Source organism: Centroberyx affinis, unplaced genomic scaffold (genome assembly GCF_046629955.1).
Source record: "Centroberyx affinis isolate AG114_WGS23_722 - 3 ecotype Tasmania unplaced genomic scaffold, CSIRO-AGI_Caff_v1 ptg002475l_1, whole genome shotgun sequence".
In the NCBI taxonomy this organism is placed as follows: domain Eukaryota; kingdom Metazoa; phylum Chordata; class Actinopteri; order Beryciformes; family Berycidae; genus Centroberyx; species Centroberyx affinis.
Window position 1 is genome coordinate 528,355 of NW_027280707.1, and position 12,961 is coordinate 541,315.

The 12,961-nt window shown below is 41.2% G+C and overlaps 1 protein-coding gene and 4 non-coding genes across 5 annotated transcripts; 1 reads left to right on the forward strand and 4 right to left on the reverse strand.

Annotated features, from left to right (window-relative positions):
- Nucleotides 1-1,890: 1,890 nt before the first annotated feature.
- kncn (kinocilin) lies at nucleotides 1,891-7,408 on the reverse strand. Its single transcript, XM_071533972.1, has 5 exons — nucleotides 7,261-7,408; nucleotides 5,589-5,657; nucleotides 5,282-5,353; nucleotides 4,632-4,725; nucleotides 1,891-1,963 (listed from the first exon to the last, which is right to left on the reverse strand). Exons 1-5 carry the CDS (start codon nucleotides 7,406-7,408, stop codon nucleotides 1,891-1,893), a joined length of 456 nt encoding a protein of 151 aa, XP_071390073.1.
- A 2,179-nt stretch (nucleotides 7,409-9,587) lies between these two features.
- On the reverse strand, nucleotides 9,588-9,659 carry trnag-ucc (transfer RNA glycine (anticodon UCC)). The gene has a single exon. It is a non-coding gene; the product is annotated as a tRNA-Gly (tRNA).
- A 464-nt stretch (nucleotides 9,660-10,123) lies between these two features.
- On the reverse strand, nucleotides 10,124-10,197 carry trnai-aau (transfer RNA isoleucine (anticodon AAU)). Its single transcript has one exon. It is a non-coding gene; the product is annotated as a tRNA-Ile (tRNA).
- Nucleotides 10,198-10,566: 369 nt separating this feature from the next.
- On the forward strand, nucleotides 10,567-10,638 carry trnaw-cca (transfer RNA tryptophan (anticodon CCA)). Its single transcript has one exon. It is a non-coding gene; the product is annotated as a tRNA-Trp (tRNA).
- A 289-nt stretch (nucleotides 10,639-10,927) lies between these two features.
- Nucleotides 10,928-10,999, reverse strand: trnap-agg (transfer RNA proline (anticodon AGG)). Its single transcript has one exon. It is a non-coding gene; the product is annotated as a tRNA-Pro (tRNA).
- Nucleotides 11,000-12,961: the final 1,962 nt, after the last annotated feature.

Consider the following 12,961-nt stretch of genomic DNA (forward strand, 5'->3'; position numbering starts at 1 on the left):
AGTTGCCGTATAGACGCAACACCGTGCGCTGTTCAGGATGTGAACCGTGAGACACGCAACACCTGTCAGGTTATTCCGCATGGTGTGGAAGGGTTGTTGGAGATTAAATGGAGGAAAAACAACTAGTGGAGGCATTTCTCTCGCAGTCGGTGTGAAGTCTTCATATTTAATCTGCCGCGCAGAAGCTTGCCTCCTCCGAGACTGTGAACCACTGGATGCGAGTCTCTCCTGTCTCCATACACATCATCACACACCGCTCCTCCCTTTGCCAGTGTTGAACCTGGCGGGGGAGGGAGCGTGATGAAGGTAAAGGCTAAAACTCACAATGCATACCACCTAGTTTTACTTGTTGCTGACTTCATGCATTAATTGCATCTGCATGAGGCAAAGGGCTAGACTGTCTGAAGAATTTATTTAATTCACTACTTTTGTTTTTTTTTCTGTCAGAATGAAAAAATGCTCTGTTCCTCAGTGCCTGGAAATAGGTGAACTAGGTCAAGTTAATCTATCGACCATAATGGCTGCTTTGCCCTTGTGGTTTGACTTGTAACAGTTCTTTGATTTATAAATGATACTGTGAGCAAAGGTCATATGGGCGACAGTTTTCTCTTTCAGTTCCTTATCCTGTTTTCACTCATATCTATCTATCTATCTATCTATCTATCTATCTATCTATCTATTAAAAAATTAGTGCTATTGTTAAAACCTGCCAATGGGCTGAATTCCTTTGTTGGTATGACTATCAAGTTAGTCTGATCATAGGCATATTATAAGGTTTATTTTTTGCTCATTATCAGAAAATAGGGACCGCAAACACTGAGGTATGAATCTAAAAAGGTTAAAAGCTAGAAAAAAATGTGACATCATGTTTGTAAAGTCTCCCTCCAATGGCCTGGCTTTCTTTTAAGTACTTTTAGTAACATCTGCAAAGTTCAAGTTTTAAATACTTTTGATAACACTTGCAAGGTTGAAGTGTTTCAGCATCCTCAATCATAGATGAAGCTGCTCAAGCCAAAATCAGTAGTCCACAATTAGGGTGATGTGCAATTAAATGCACATACTGTGTCATTCCAGTGATTACAGACACAGAGGGATCATGGTGAGGTCTAACAATAGAAGTCCTGGCTCTAATCAAAGCAGCGTGGACTCTTCAAGCTCGTGTCCCTGAGACCCATCAACACAACCAGCATCCTTCAGCCTCGCGGCACGTCACGCTGTTCGTCAGAGCGCTGCGTTCCCCCCACGCCGCTTCCCATGCAGCAGCCACTCTGCCTTTGCTCTCCTGAATATCAATGTTTCACTGCGGGGGTGCAGTTCAGCGTGTGCATGTATGTTGCCATTTGTGTGTGTGTGTGTGTGTGAGTGTACAGATGCATGTATGCTTATTTGTGTTATTCGTGACAAACACAGAGAAGTTGAGCTGTGCTAAAACGGATGGATATGAATCATGCAAAATCCCAATCATCACATAACGACCATAATCATTTCTTAATTGGTGGCTGAGTACATTGTGTGATGAGATGAGATGCTCAGGAGTGGGCCTACAGCACTTCATTTGCTTTACTTCACTTCAGGAGGCAATGTGAAGGATGGACCTACTTCACTAACAATTACATGTTGACGCCAGAGGTTAATTTCATCTTTGGAGCTCTTTATTAGACCAGATGAGTATATAACGTCATGAAGTCTCAGCGAATATCATAAGGAGTTCTGCTGGTACATTAATGCAACATTTCTGTAGGAAAAAAAACAATGAATCATAATCAAATCCTGCCAATATTAACATTGTTTTGTCCCACATTCGACATGAACTTAATGAAGAAGAAGATTAAGAAGAGGATTAAATAATGCCGCCATATTGCTCAGTCAGGTCAGCATTGTGTGATGACATCATGGCACGTCTTGATCAGAAGGAGGCTGCTTAAGTTTCCTTCTAGACAAGATGTCTGGCATGTCTGATGTCCTGCAACAGACCAAAGCATGTGTCAGGCATGTAAGGGATGTTGGCTTGTGTGTGTGTGTGTGTCTGTCTCTCTGTCATACATGTGTACAGCCAACATTACTACTACATTACATAAGTTGTTAAATGTGAACTAGAAAAAGAAAAAACACAAGTAATCCATTGTTTCCATTATTTGGAGGCATTTCTTCAGAAACAATGTCTATTTTCAGTGTGTGATAACCTTCACACCTTTATTCCTTAAGTTGTCCAAAATTTGTTGCAGAGTAAATTTCATTTAAATTTTATATGGTAAAGAGAACACTAGCACTAGTACTGTGTTCATTAAAATACTGCAAGAGCAGGGTGCGGAGTTCATCACATGCACCAAGTCTAGTGGATGTGCGAATAACTACCTACTGCGTAATTCAATTTTATATAACTGCTTCAAATATGACCCATCTACCTCGCTAGACTAATTGTGTATTTCTTTATAATGCTCTCTAAAACCTCAGCTGCACTGTCTTGCATTTGAATGGATGTGTCTGTTATCGTCAGGCTGAGCTGTTATTTTCTCTGTTGCTGTACATGCTACACAAAGAGAACATGGTTAAGTAATGGAATATCAAAGCACTGAGACTTGCAGGGAGTACATTAGCCTGAAACCACAACGTGATACAGATTAGATTAAGATTTCTCCTGGTTATTTTTCTATTGACCTCTAGGGGGAAAATTGCAAAGGAGCACCTCATACTAAACTATTCCATTATGCATTTTTTCAGTGGAAGTTAGGAAAAGTTAAAGGGGCTTGTACTCGCTCCATGTTTCAATACCTTTGGCCTTTTATAAGTATGTGGTCCACTGAACTCCAGAGAAAAATAAATAGCCATCCTTGATGTGTACATGAAATGTCAGTTCAAAAGCAAGAAAGCAGAAGTTAAGACTTTCCAGAGAATTTCAAAAGATTGCACCACAAATTTCATGGTCTACTTGGGTCATACATGAAGCTAATATATCCAACTTTAGCTTTGCAATAAAGGGTGCCATTAATTGTGACAACATTTCTAGATTAAATATTATCACGCAAAAGAAATAAACATTTTGTCACAACTGCCTCTCGATGGTTTTTGGCGAATATTTAGATTGCTAACATTGTCAAATTGGCCAACATATGGCCTGCATGGCTGATGAATGATCGAGTCAGACATAAATTAAATCTATCTGGGATCTGGGTTTCCATAGCAACAACATCCAATGTGACCTGATTGTTTGATTATGAAAAGGAGGTGATGACTTGTACTGTTTACTTTGAGGAAGTCGCCTTTTCTCTTCTAAATGGCTCAGGCAGGCAATAGAAAAGCATATGCTGTTATCTAAGGTGCTTGTTTTGCTAGACTACCACCACTTCTGTTGATGATAAAAAATATCCATAATTCATCAGAATAACAAGTTTATCCTCTTCCTACCTGATATCCTCAACCACAATCTGCCAGACACGGTGCAGCAGATGTGGAAATATTGAGATTAGGTTCACCTCCTCAAAAGGGGAGATAGAAGTAAATATATTTCTAAATATTTCATTAGCATGGCTTAATCAACACCATGCCCTTTATATTAGGTGATTAATCATTTTGTTCATCCATCAGCATAACAACCTAAACACATTAGGTTGCTGCTTAAGTTTTTGGTGCCATTATACAGGCTCATCACATTTTATGTCATTACATCATGTTCTTTTTTATACTATGGCAAAATATTATTAGAGATAGTAAAAAAATCTCTGAAAAATCACCAAATGGTTTTAGAGAGCAATCGCTCAACGGCATTACTCCATATCAACCTGTCCCTAACAGAGACTATCTCAAAACCCAGAGTGGGTCGAGACCGAGTCGAGACCAAGACCGAGGGGGGTCGAGACCAAGTCGAGACCAAGACCGGGGGGGGGGCGTTGAGAGGAACGAGACCGAGTCGAGACCAAGACCGAGGGGGTTCGAGACCAAGACCGCAAAACTATGAGTCCAATTCGAGACCAATACCATAGCAATGTATTATCCAAGGCTACCATTGTATTTATTGACTAAAATAGCATATTTTTGTTTATTGCCTAAAATAGAAGGGAGGTTTCTAAAGACATTTCAACAAAATTAACATGTTAGGAGTAACATTAGTAGTAACGTTACATATGGACATGGTTAGTTTTTTTTTTTTTTATCAAAACAAAGTCATTGGTTGGGTAGTACTTGGCATATCACCAATCAGCAGTCACTAAACCTTTCGGTGGGCGCATAACTTTATCAACTGTGAAAATTTTATCATTTGCTGCTGGTCACTTTCTTAGAAGAGATTATAATTATAAAAACAATAACATTATATAACATTAATTCATCCGAGACCGATTCAAGACAGAGTCATATTCACTCCCGAGACTGATTCAAGTCCGAGTCATATTAACTACGAGTCCGAGACGAGACCAAGACCGCCAAAAATCGGTCTCGAGTCCGGTCTTGAGACTACTACAGCCCTGCTATCAAGTGACTATAATGTGTCACTAAAAGTCTAGAGTTTCAGGGGATGCGAGTGAAAATTAGTCTACAGATTCAGTGTCTGGGTTAGGTTTAATCTCAGTGTCAGGGTCAGAGTTAGGGTTAGGTTAAGGTCAGTTAGGTCAGGTGTGTGTGTGTCCATGTCATACCCCTCTTCTGGGTTGCCCTCAGCCACTGGGCCACCGTCCACAAAGGTTCCCATACGACTCTTGGAGCGTTCCAGATTTAGCTGGCTCTGAGTCGCTGCCAAGAGAGGAGAGAGAGCTGATAAACTCATTGCAACATGTAACATTATATGTATCGCCGGTCTATGGGTTATCTGAGAGCTGAAACGAGTCATGAGCACGGGTAGAAGACAAATACAAAACCTCTGGGAAACAGGGACACACATTTGGAATTATCTGTTCTGTAGTCAGCCTGTTTTTGCTTCTGGCTATCTGTCCTCACCAGTCTATACCAGAGCAGATTAAAAGCTGCTATGGGCAAGTAATGGCTGCAGCATCCCAGAGATATCCATCTCCATCTCATATGAGATTATGAGTTATTAGAGAGATGGCTGATGCTCTCCAATAACCAACCACAATCAACATCTCTCTCAACTCTGTTAACTCCCCAGTGTACGGGCTGGTGAGGAGTCAGATCTGTATCAAAAAAAATAACAGACATGGACTTGCTTGCTATCAAGTCGTAAACTGAATACTACCTGTAAATGTTTAATGACAGCTGTATTTGCTTATCTGTCTTTCAGTTGGAACGTGTAATGAGAGGCTGTCTAACACTCACACACTCACACACTCACCTTCTCGTCTTAGTGTCTCTGCTGGTTGTTCAGGAGGAGGATTGGCAGGCGTGGGGTGCACTCTGAAGTGTCCTGGGAAGGAAAAGCAAACTATTGAACTAATGAGAACTAAGCTGTCTCTTGGATAGAACATATATTACTGTCTTTTTGTTTTTTTATATATATAATTTTGATATACAAATTTAATTTGTCAGCACGTCACAAGTGATGAAACATCTTTGAATTTTAAGATTTTAAAGTAGGTGGGAAGTTGAAAGTCTGAAAATTGAATTGTCAAATAACGAACAAAAAATGTCAAATAATTTACCCAGGGTTGGAAGAATGTTGTTGATGTTAAGCCAGGCTTTTACGAAAGGGTAGACAGCTATCAGCAGGCCTGGAAAGCACAAAGTATAATTAATTTGATGAATGATAAACTAACACTGGTTTTTCTATGTCCCTGATCATCATGGTTGAATGCGTCCTTTCAGTTTAGAACTAATAACAGGGAGCAGTTTGATTGATTGCAGGGGTAGTGTAAATAACTGGTGTCACTATCTTGGATAATAAAAGGATTGATGATCAATGAAATGTATTCTTTGTCCCAAATTTATGCCGTGGTGGATAGAAAAGAAACCGTGTCATTAATATGAGTGGAGGAAACAACTGTGCACTCCGAGGGCTCCAAGACAAATCTCATTAAGCTGATATCAGATTTCCCTGCGGTGCCATTGAAAACACAGCTAAATGGCATATGACACTGTAAATCTCTCCGCTCACACATATTCCAATTAATGGCAAGCTGCTAATTTCATCTGAAGTGCACTTTGACTTGCATAGATGCTTATGACCCACAAAAACACTTAGAGAAAATGGCCACATACAAGAGCTCACTTCCCTTTCTCATAAAAATTCACATACTTAAATACAGACATTGTGACCAACTGGTGTGTTTTATGAAATATCAATATTAACCCACATGAGCTGTAATCATCCTGACGTAACATTCAGATTATTTTTAGAGTACATATGTGATGTTTCATCCTGTTCCTGTTAAACTATCAAGTAATATCTGAAGGTCTTGCGTGCCTCTCAGTGGCACTTCCCTCCAATTCAACACAGTTATTGATTTCCCTTATAAGCCATTAGAGCTGGCATTAAAGCCTGGCAGGTCCTGAGGGTGGCTGTGATGCATGTCTGTGCTTATAATGTCATGAAACTGCAGAAGGAGTGAGAAGACTTTGTCGAGAACACTCCGTTCATACTCATTAGTCAGCCTATGTGTCGGAGCAAGCATCACGGCACACGAGCCCCAAAACACCTCGTCTAATCAGATCAGATGCTGCTTTGCTGCAAAGCACCGCCAAGTAAACGCCTTGTCATACCGCTGCACACAATTTTGATAAATTCTAGTGCACATTTATATGTGTGCAGAAATACACATGAATTGTTGAAAGGTGATCAGCTAAACAGCGAGAATATATTTCACATTTGCATACTGACGCTCTCTCAGATCAAAAGCCCTGCCCTTTGCTCTTACTGTCGACTTGAGACAATCCTTTATCTGGCAGTGGAGAACTCTACACTGCAGGCTATCAGTTAGATTCAGTTACACTGTTGTATCAAATGATCAAGGGGGGGGTTTCAATGAGAGTGGATGGAAATTAGCAGACCACTGATCTTTCACCTGTGTTTCTGACAAATATTTGGCTATGGGCCTTGCAGATATGAGTGAGTGTCAAACCCAAACCCAAACACTTTCAGGGGGAGATTGTTTGTCCACTATCAAACTACTAGCCTATATCTAACCAAAAAATTGTAAGGTCACTACAGGGGGAAAAAAAACAATGTAAGGTATGCGATTAGAGGCTCTGTTAAAATTTGAGGATACAAGAGAGAAAAACATAGCAAAAATCAGCAATTAGGATTGGCAATAATTTAACAATTAAAGTCCCTGAAAGCATGAATGACCAGTTTGACAGAGTTTGACAGACACTCACCGAGGCCCCCCGCTCCCAGGAAGATACCTCCCACAGCATCAGCATCACACTCCCTGGACACCCCGATGATGATGCAGCCGGCCACAATGCAGAGCAGGGCCGAGCCCACCCGCAGCGCATGGTACTCCCCGATGCTGACTGGGTTCATTCAGCAGGTGGAGTCCCCCCCACCTGCCACGTGTGCTGCCCCCGACTCGCGGACACACACACACACACAGTGACCGGTCCCGACACACCAAGTACTCTGCTTTGACTTGGGGCCCTCAGAGCCACCGGCAACTTCAGTGTCATCTGCACAAGCCTATAGCCCCTCCCTTCTGCCACACTCGCTGACACAGAAACACTTTCTCTGCCAGCACTTCCATCTCCATTCTCCCTTCTCCGCTGCTCAAGACTTCTCATGCATCTTTAAAGACGGAGCTCTGGTTTCCATTGCCACCGAAAATTAAAAAGCTTGCGGCACAGACTCTTATGACAGCGATACGCGTAATAGCTACAAATCTGATCACAGTTGGCCTGCTCTCTTCCTGCCAGCATTATAACAAACACTGCAAACACTGGCATACAGTTTCAAGTAGATAGAGTGTGTGTAATGTCAGAGAAATTAACACAGAGAAACAAACAGCTGTCTGGCTTCCAATGCATGGGACGTGTCAAAGATTTAAAATTAAGGTAGCATGACTGAGGGCAGAGCAGCAGAGAGAGAGAGGCAGACAGACAGAGAGAGAGAGAGAGACAGAGAGACAGTTAGAGAGAGAGAGAGAGAGAGAGAGAGGGAGACAGAGAGACAGAGTTAGAGAGAGAGAGAGAGAGAGTATGTGCTACTTGTGCGATTTGTCTGTGAGCTTGAAGGGAATGTGTAATGAAAGGTTCAGAGAGTCCTCTACGGTGGGGGCCCGAGGCCGTCCACAAAGGCCTGCAGTTGCCATAGGAATAGCATATCCATGGCAACAGAGGGAGAAGAGGGTAAGCGGGATTAACACCGGTGAGTAGGGTAACAAATGAAGTTAGTGGGTAGAGAAGAAACAGTGACACATTTCCTGTTCAAGCAGTAAACTCCCTCCATTTTTCTCTAGTGCCACATACCAACATCTATTATTTATGATTGCTGGTAATTTTGTGTGAGTGTGTGTGAATGTGTGTGTGTGTGTGTTCGTAAAAAAGTATGTGCATGTCTGCTACAGCATGTAGGGCTATCTATATATACTATGTAGTTGTGGAATACCTAAAAAACATGTGCTCCATCAGTAATTGAGATGAAAGTTTTAAAAGATCGTCCAAATGGCCCTCTGCAGAAACCAATATGATATCACAAGCAAGAGGTGCCAATTAGGCTGGTGTGAGAAGGTCGAAGGAGAACCCCTGGTGCTGAGTCAGACTGGGAAACCAGGCTGTTTCAATCATTCATGGTAAGCTCAGTTAGCTCACGTCCGTCCTCTGTCTCTGAATGTGCAGGTGAAGAGGGGACAAACCTCATATGGCTGAATGCCGTAAAGCTGTACTGTACGTCTGTCTGCATGGTATCTCGCTTTTCACATAAACTTTCCCATTTCGCGTCATATATATATTTCTGCAAGGCAAAGAAAAGAGAGTGACCGTCTGGCAGAATACTCTGGCAGAAAATTCTGTACTGCCGACTCTCTCTCTTGCCAAACTAATTTTAAAAAGCTTGGAATTGTGAAAAAGGTTTATATTTCTATGGCCTTAGTAGCTGATTAAAAGGTTAGACCTGAGCGCATAGGAATATACATCACACACACAAACACAATAAATTCCACAATACCTCAAATAGTATGAAAATAATTTGAAAAGTAATTTAGTCTGGCCTATACAAGGGGGGATGACACAACACAGGGCAAGAATAAGGTACAGGCACATTAAAGATGTGTGGGGTAATGTTATGATCTTGATGTGAAATTACCGCTAGCAGAATTTCTGTGTGACTTAAAGGACATTCATGCATGGCCTTCTCAACTGGGGGGGAACAGAGACATTGTAATCACCTACTGAATTGACACACCACATCTAATACTCGTTAATGATGATAATGATAATGGTTGGTTTCCCTCACCCACCACACCTTGGGCTATCAATGTGGAAGGGTGTTTGTTTTAAAACTGTTTCACCAGTTATCAATTTTCTAAGAAATAGGTAGCATTTGCAGAGGCTCAGTAGTGAGCGAGGAGTGGGTTTATACCTGAAAGCATGAAAAGGAAGTCGCATGCTGGGTCCACAGTGTTCCGCAGTGTTTGGGTGGAAGAAGAGTAAAAGTAGCAGAACTATTAATAAAAAGTGTGCTGCTTCGGAAGCGGAGGAGAAAAAAGGGCTGCGTTGGCCGGGAATCGAACCCGGGTCAACTGCTTGGAAGGCAGCTATGCTAACCACTATACCACCAACGCCTTGCATCATACACACTAAAATGTCTACAATTCAAACTGAGAATTCCACAAGTTTAACCCTATGGTATGTTGTGATAGCCACACAGTTTAGAGCTTAAATGCGAGACAGTCGGGCATAGCGGTTTTCCTAAAAATGCCACATTGTTCACAATTTTGAACATCAATCATGGCACACACAGCATAGTAGTCTATGGTTTCAACTACAGGATGTTCAGTTTACCTACTAAATGGAAAAGGTCTACTAAATAACTCATAATAAGATGAGGCAATCCTAGAAGCTCGATTCATTCATAAGTACAGGTTGAAATGGGTTGTGGGAAGAGCAACAACAAAACAGATTTCTCTGAGGATGTAGTCATATGGTTTGCACTACAGATCAATGAATTGCAGCGGCATCCTGAGGCGGTTTGGAGTATCGTCGGTATCGTCCGATAGAAAAGCAGACCAAGCCTGCAAAACGTGCTTGGCCAGTACGGGGATCGAACCCGCGACCTTGGCGTTATTAGCACCACGCTCTAACCAACTGAGCTAACCGGCCACGACGCTATAGCTTTTAAACTGTTGGAAATATTGTCACACTATTCAGCTGTAACGAATCCACAATGATTCAGAATACAAAATGGGGGTTTAATGTAATATTAGCAAACACAGAATTGATCAGATGTATCAGTGACAAAATTATAAGTTCCCTGTAAAAAACAGCAACACCAAAATTAATTATGTTTTTTCCATACGGAAATACAATCAGATTTTGTTTCCAAGAGCCAATTAAGGACCTCCAGTATGGCCGCCAGAGGGCGCGTTATGTCACCCGGAGTCCTATAGTCCCCATAAAGCTCTCAGACGTTACTGGTTGTAGGAGAAAGATACTGGGAATATATACCTACACTACATCAGCTGAGTTTCAGACCTCGTGGCGCAACGGTAGCGCGTCTGACTCCAGATCAGAAGGTTGCGTGTTCAAATCACGTCGGGGTCAAATATTTTTGTCAAAGTAGCTGCACAAAAATAATCTCGCTGACAAAACTGTTTCACTCGCCTGGCGTTGCCTTACCCCTGTCAAATCAAACGACCGAGTACTTTTCTTCTGTATTAATGTTAATTTGTACAGTGAGTCTCTAGCCTCTATTGCAGTTTTCTGTGTTGTCCACCCATGTGTCCACCCATTCCCACATCCACATACGCATTCCTTGATCTGTCCACAACAGATAAAAGGTGCACAGTATGAACAGAGTTAGTCGAAGAACCTTAAAAAAAAAAAAAAAAGTGGGCTCGTCCGGGATTTGAACCCGGGACCTCTCGCACCCTAAGCGAGAATCATACCCCTAGACCAACGAGCCGCGGTAGAAGTAAACTGCGGATTTTGCCTTCACAAAATTACAATCTCTCTCTGTCAAAACTTCCAACCATAATCTTAAGGCGAGGGTCAAACTATATTACAAACTATTTGAAGGCACCGTTTCAGACACAAGCTAATCGAAGATTAGCTCTTCTGAGTTAGAGCTGACTTGAATTAGAGTCTTACATTTGACAATAATAGTCACCTCAATGCATACATAGCCATGGTTTACATTCAACAACACCTTGATTTGTGACATTTTCAACCAATATTATACAACAGGTAGTTCCGACCAAGCAATCTGATTGGTCAACTAGACATTTAGAACGTGATCAAATCAGCATGACAGCACACCTAGCCGTGCTCATCACTAAATATTACTCCGCCATATTATCATACAATATATTTAAATACAACGCTAACTCTGTTCAGCCTTGATGTTACCAGACGCTCTGCATCCTGCATCAGCTGTGCCGGTGAGTCGGTGACACGGCGCTACTAGCTTAAAAATACATGTGAAGTTCGCGGACGTAGTAGCTAAATCTGTCCATGGAAAAAATATTTTTTTCAGCACATATCTTAGTTACAACAAGATTGAGCTAGCAAGGCAGTTTTGTGTTTATATGTGTGGTATTTATTCAATTTGGAAAATCCCGCGATCTCTAGAAAGCATTAGCTCAAGTTGGCAGGCTGACTCAACAGGGACTAGAAATCGTCTCTGTTGCTAGGTCGTTACTAAAGGTCGGCCTACTTTCTGGAGTACGTTAGTAAACAAGGTTCCATTACATAGGAGTCTACTGACGTGACGTGATTGTTTTCCAGTTATTAGTCAAACCCCATGTATTTCCAGGGAAACGGAGATAACACTAGCAAAAAGTTTTTTATTTTGAGAGCGAATTGCCCCACAATATGAATACATTTTGATTATATCTTTTATTTTGTTGGTAACTGTTGTATAATCGCAATATTACAGTCGAGGGTGTGCTTTACGGTCATTATTTGCACGACAGTGATGCGGTCAGCATCACCCTCTCGTGTAATATTGCTTAATTAAACACAACCTCTTGTGAATCTCAACATATCCATGGATGTAAAAACTCATATTGCATCCATCAAACATATCTGAGATTGCAATGTACAGGTTATCTAACAACGTTATCTTAACTTTAGCATGCTAAAGTGAGCTAGCTAAAGATAACTGGGTTGAGACTGTTGAGACCTTTCACTTGATAAACTGACTTCAACAGAACTGTTAATGTTTCAACAGACTGGGCTATTTTCATATTAACAAAATCACCTACCTAAATCATTTTTCTTTGTAGTTTAGCTAACGGTGAAAGCACGTGTAATTGTCGCATCCTCAAAATCGTCAACCCCATCCTGCGCGCGCATCCTCACCACTAGGCGTCAGTATGACTCCATAATTCAGAATACGTATTTCAACCATAATCTCAAATCTTTATGTATTTATACCTAAATATATTAATTTAATTTGATAATCACTGTGTTATCTATGTATTAATTGTATAGTTAGCTCAGTGTGTGTGTGTGTGTGTGTGTATGTAATACTAAATTATCATGATGAGATTTTAAGACTTTGTTCACACTCAAACGCGTTTAGAAGGTTATTGTTTCTTATACGAAGCAATGAATTTCATTGACTGCTTCCTCTGACTTGTGCATGCGAGTGTGTGTGAGGGGGGATAATGGCAATCGCGTGCTAATCAAACCATAAAAAGTGGCTTAACACCTATGACCCTACCTGAATGCTTTTGATATAAACGCAAAGTAAAAACCGCTATATTCAAATATTAGTTCATGACATGATTGTTGTGCCTGTATGGTGTAGAGTTGTATGATATAACATGACGATTAATGCAGTGATAGCAGCAATTTCGTTTAAATATATTATTCGCCCCACTGTTAATGAATACGTACCAGTCAGCAAATCTTATGGCATACG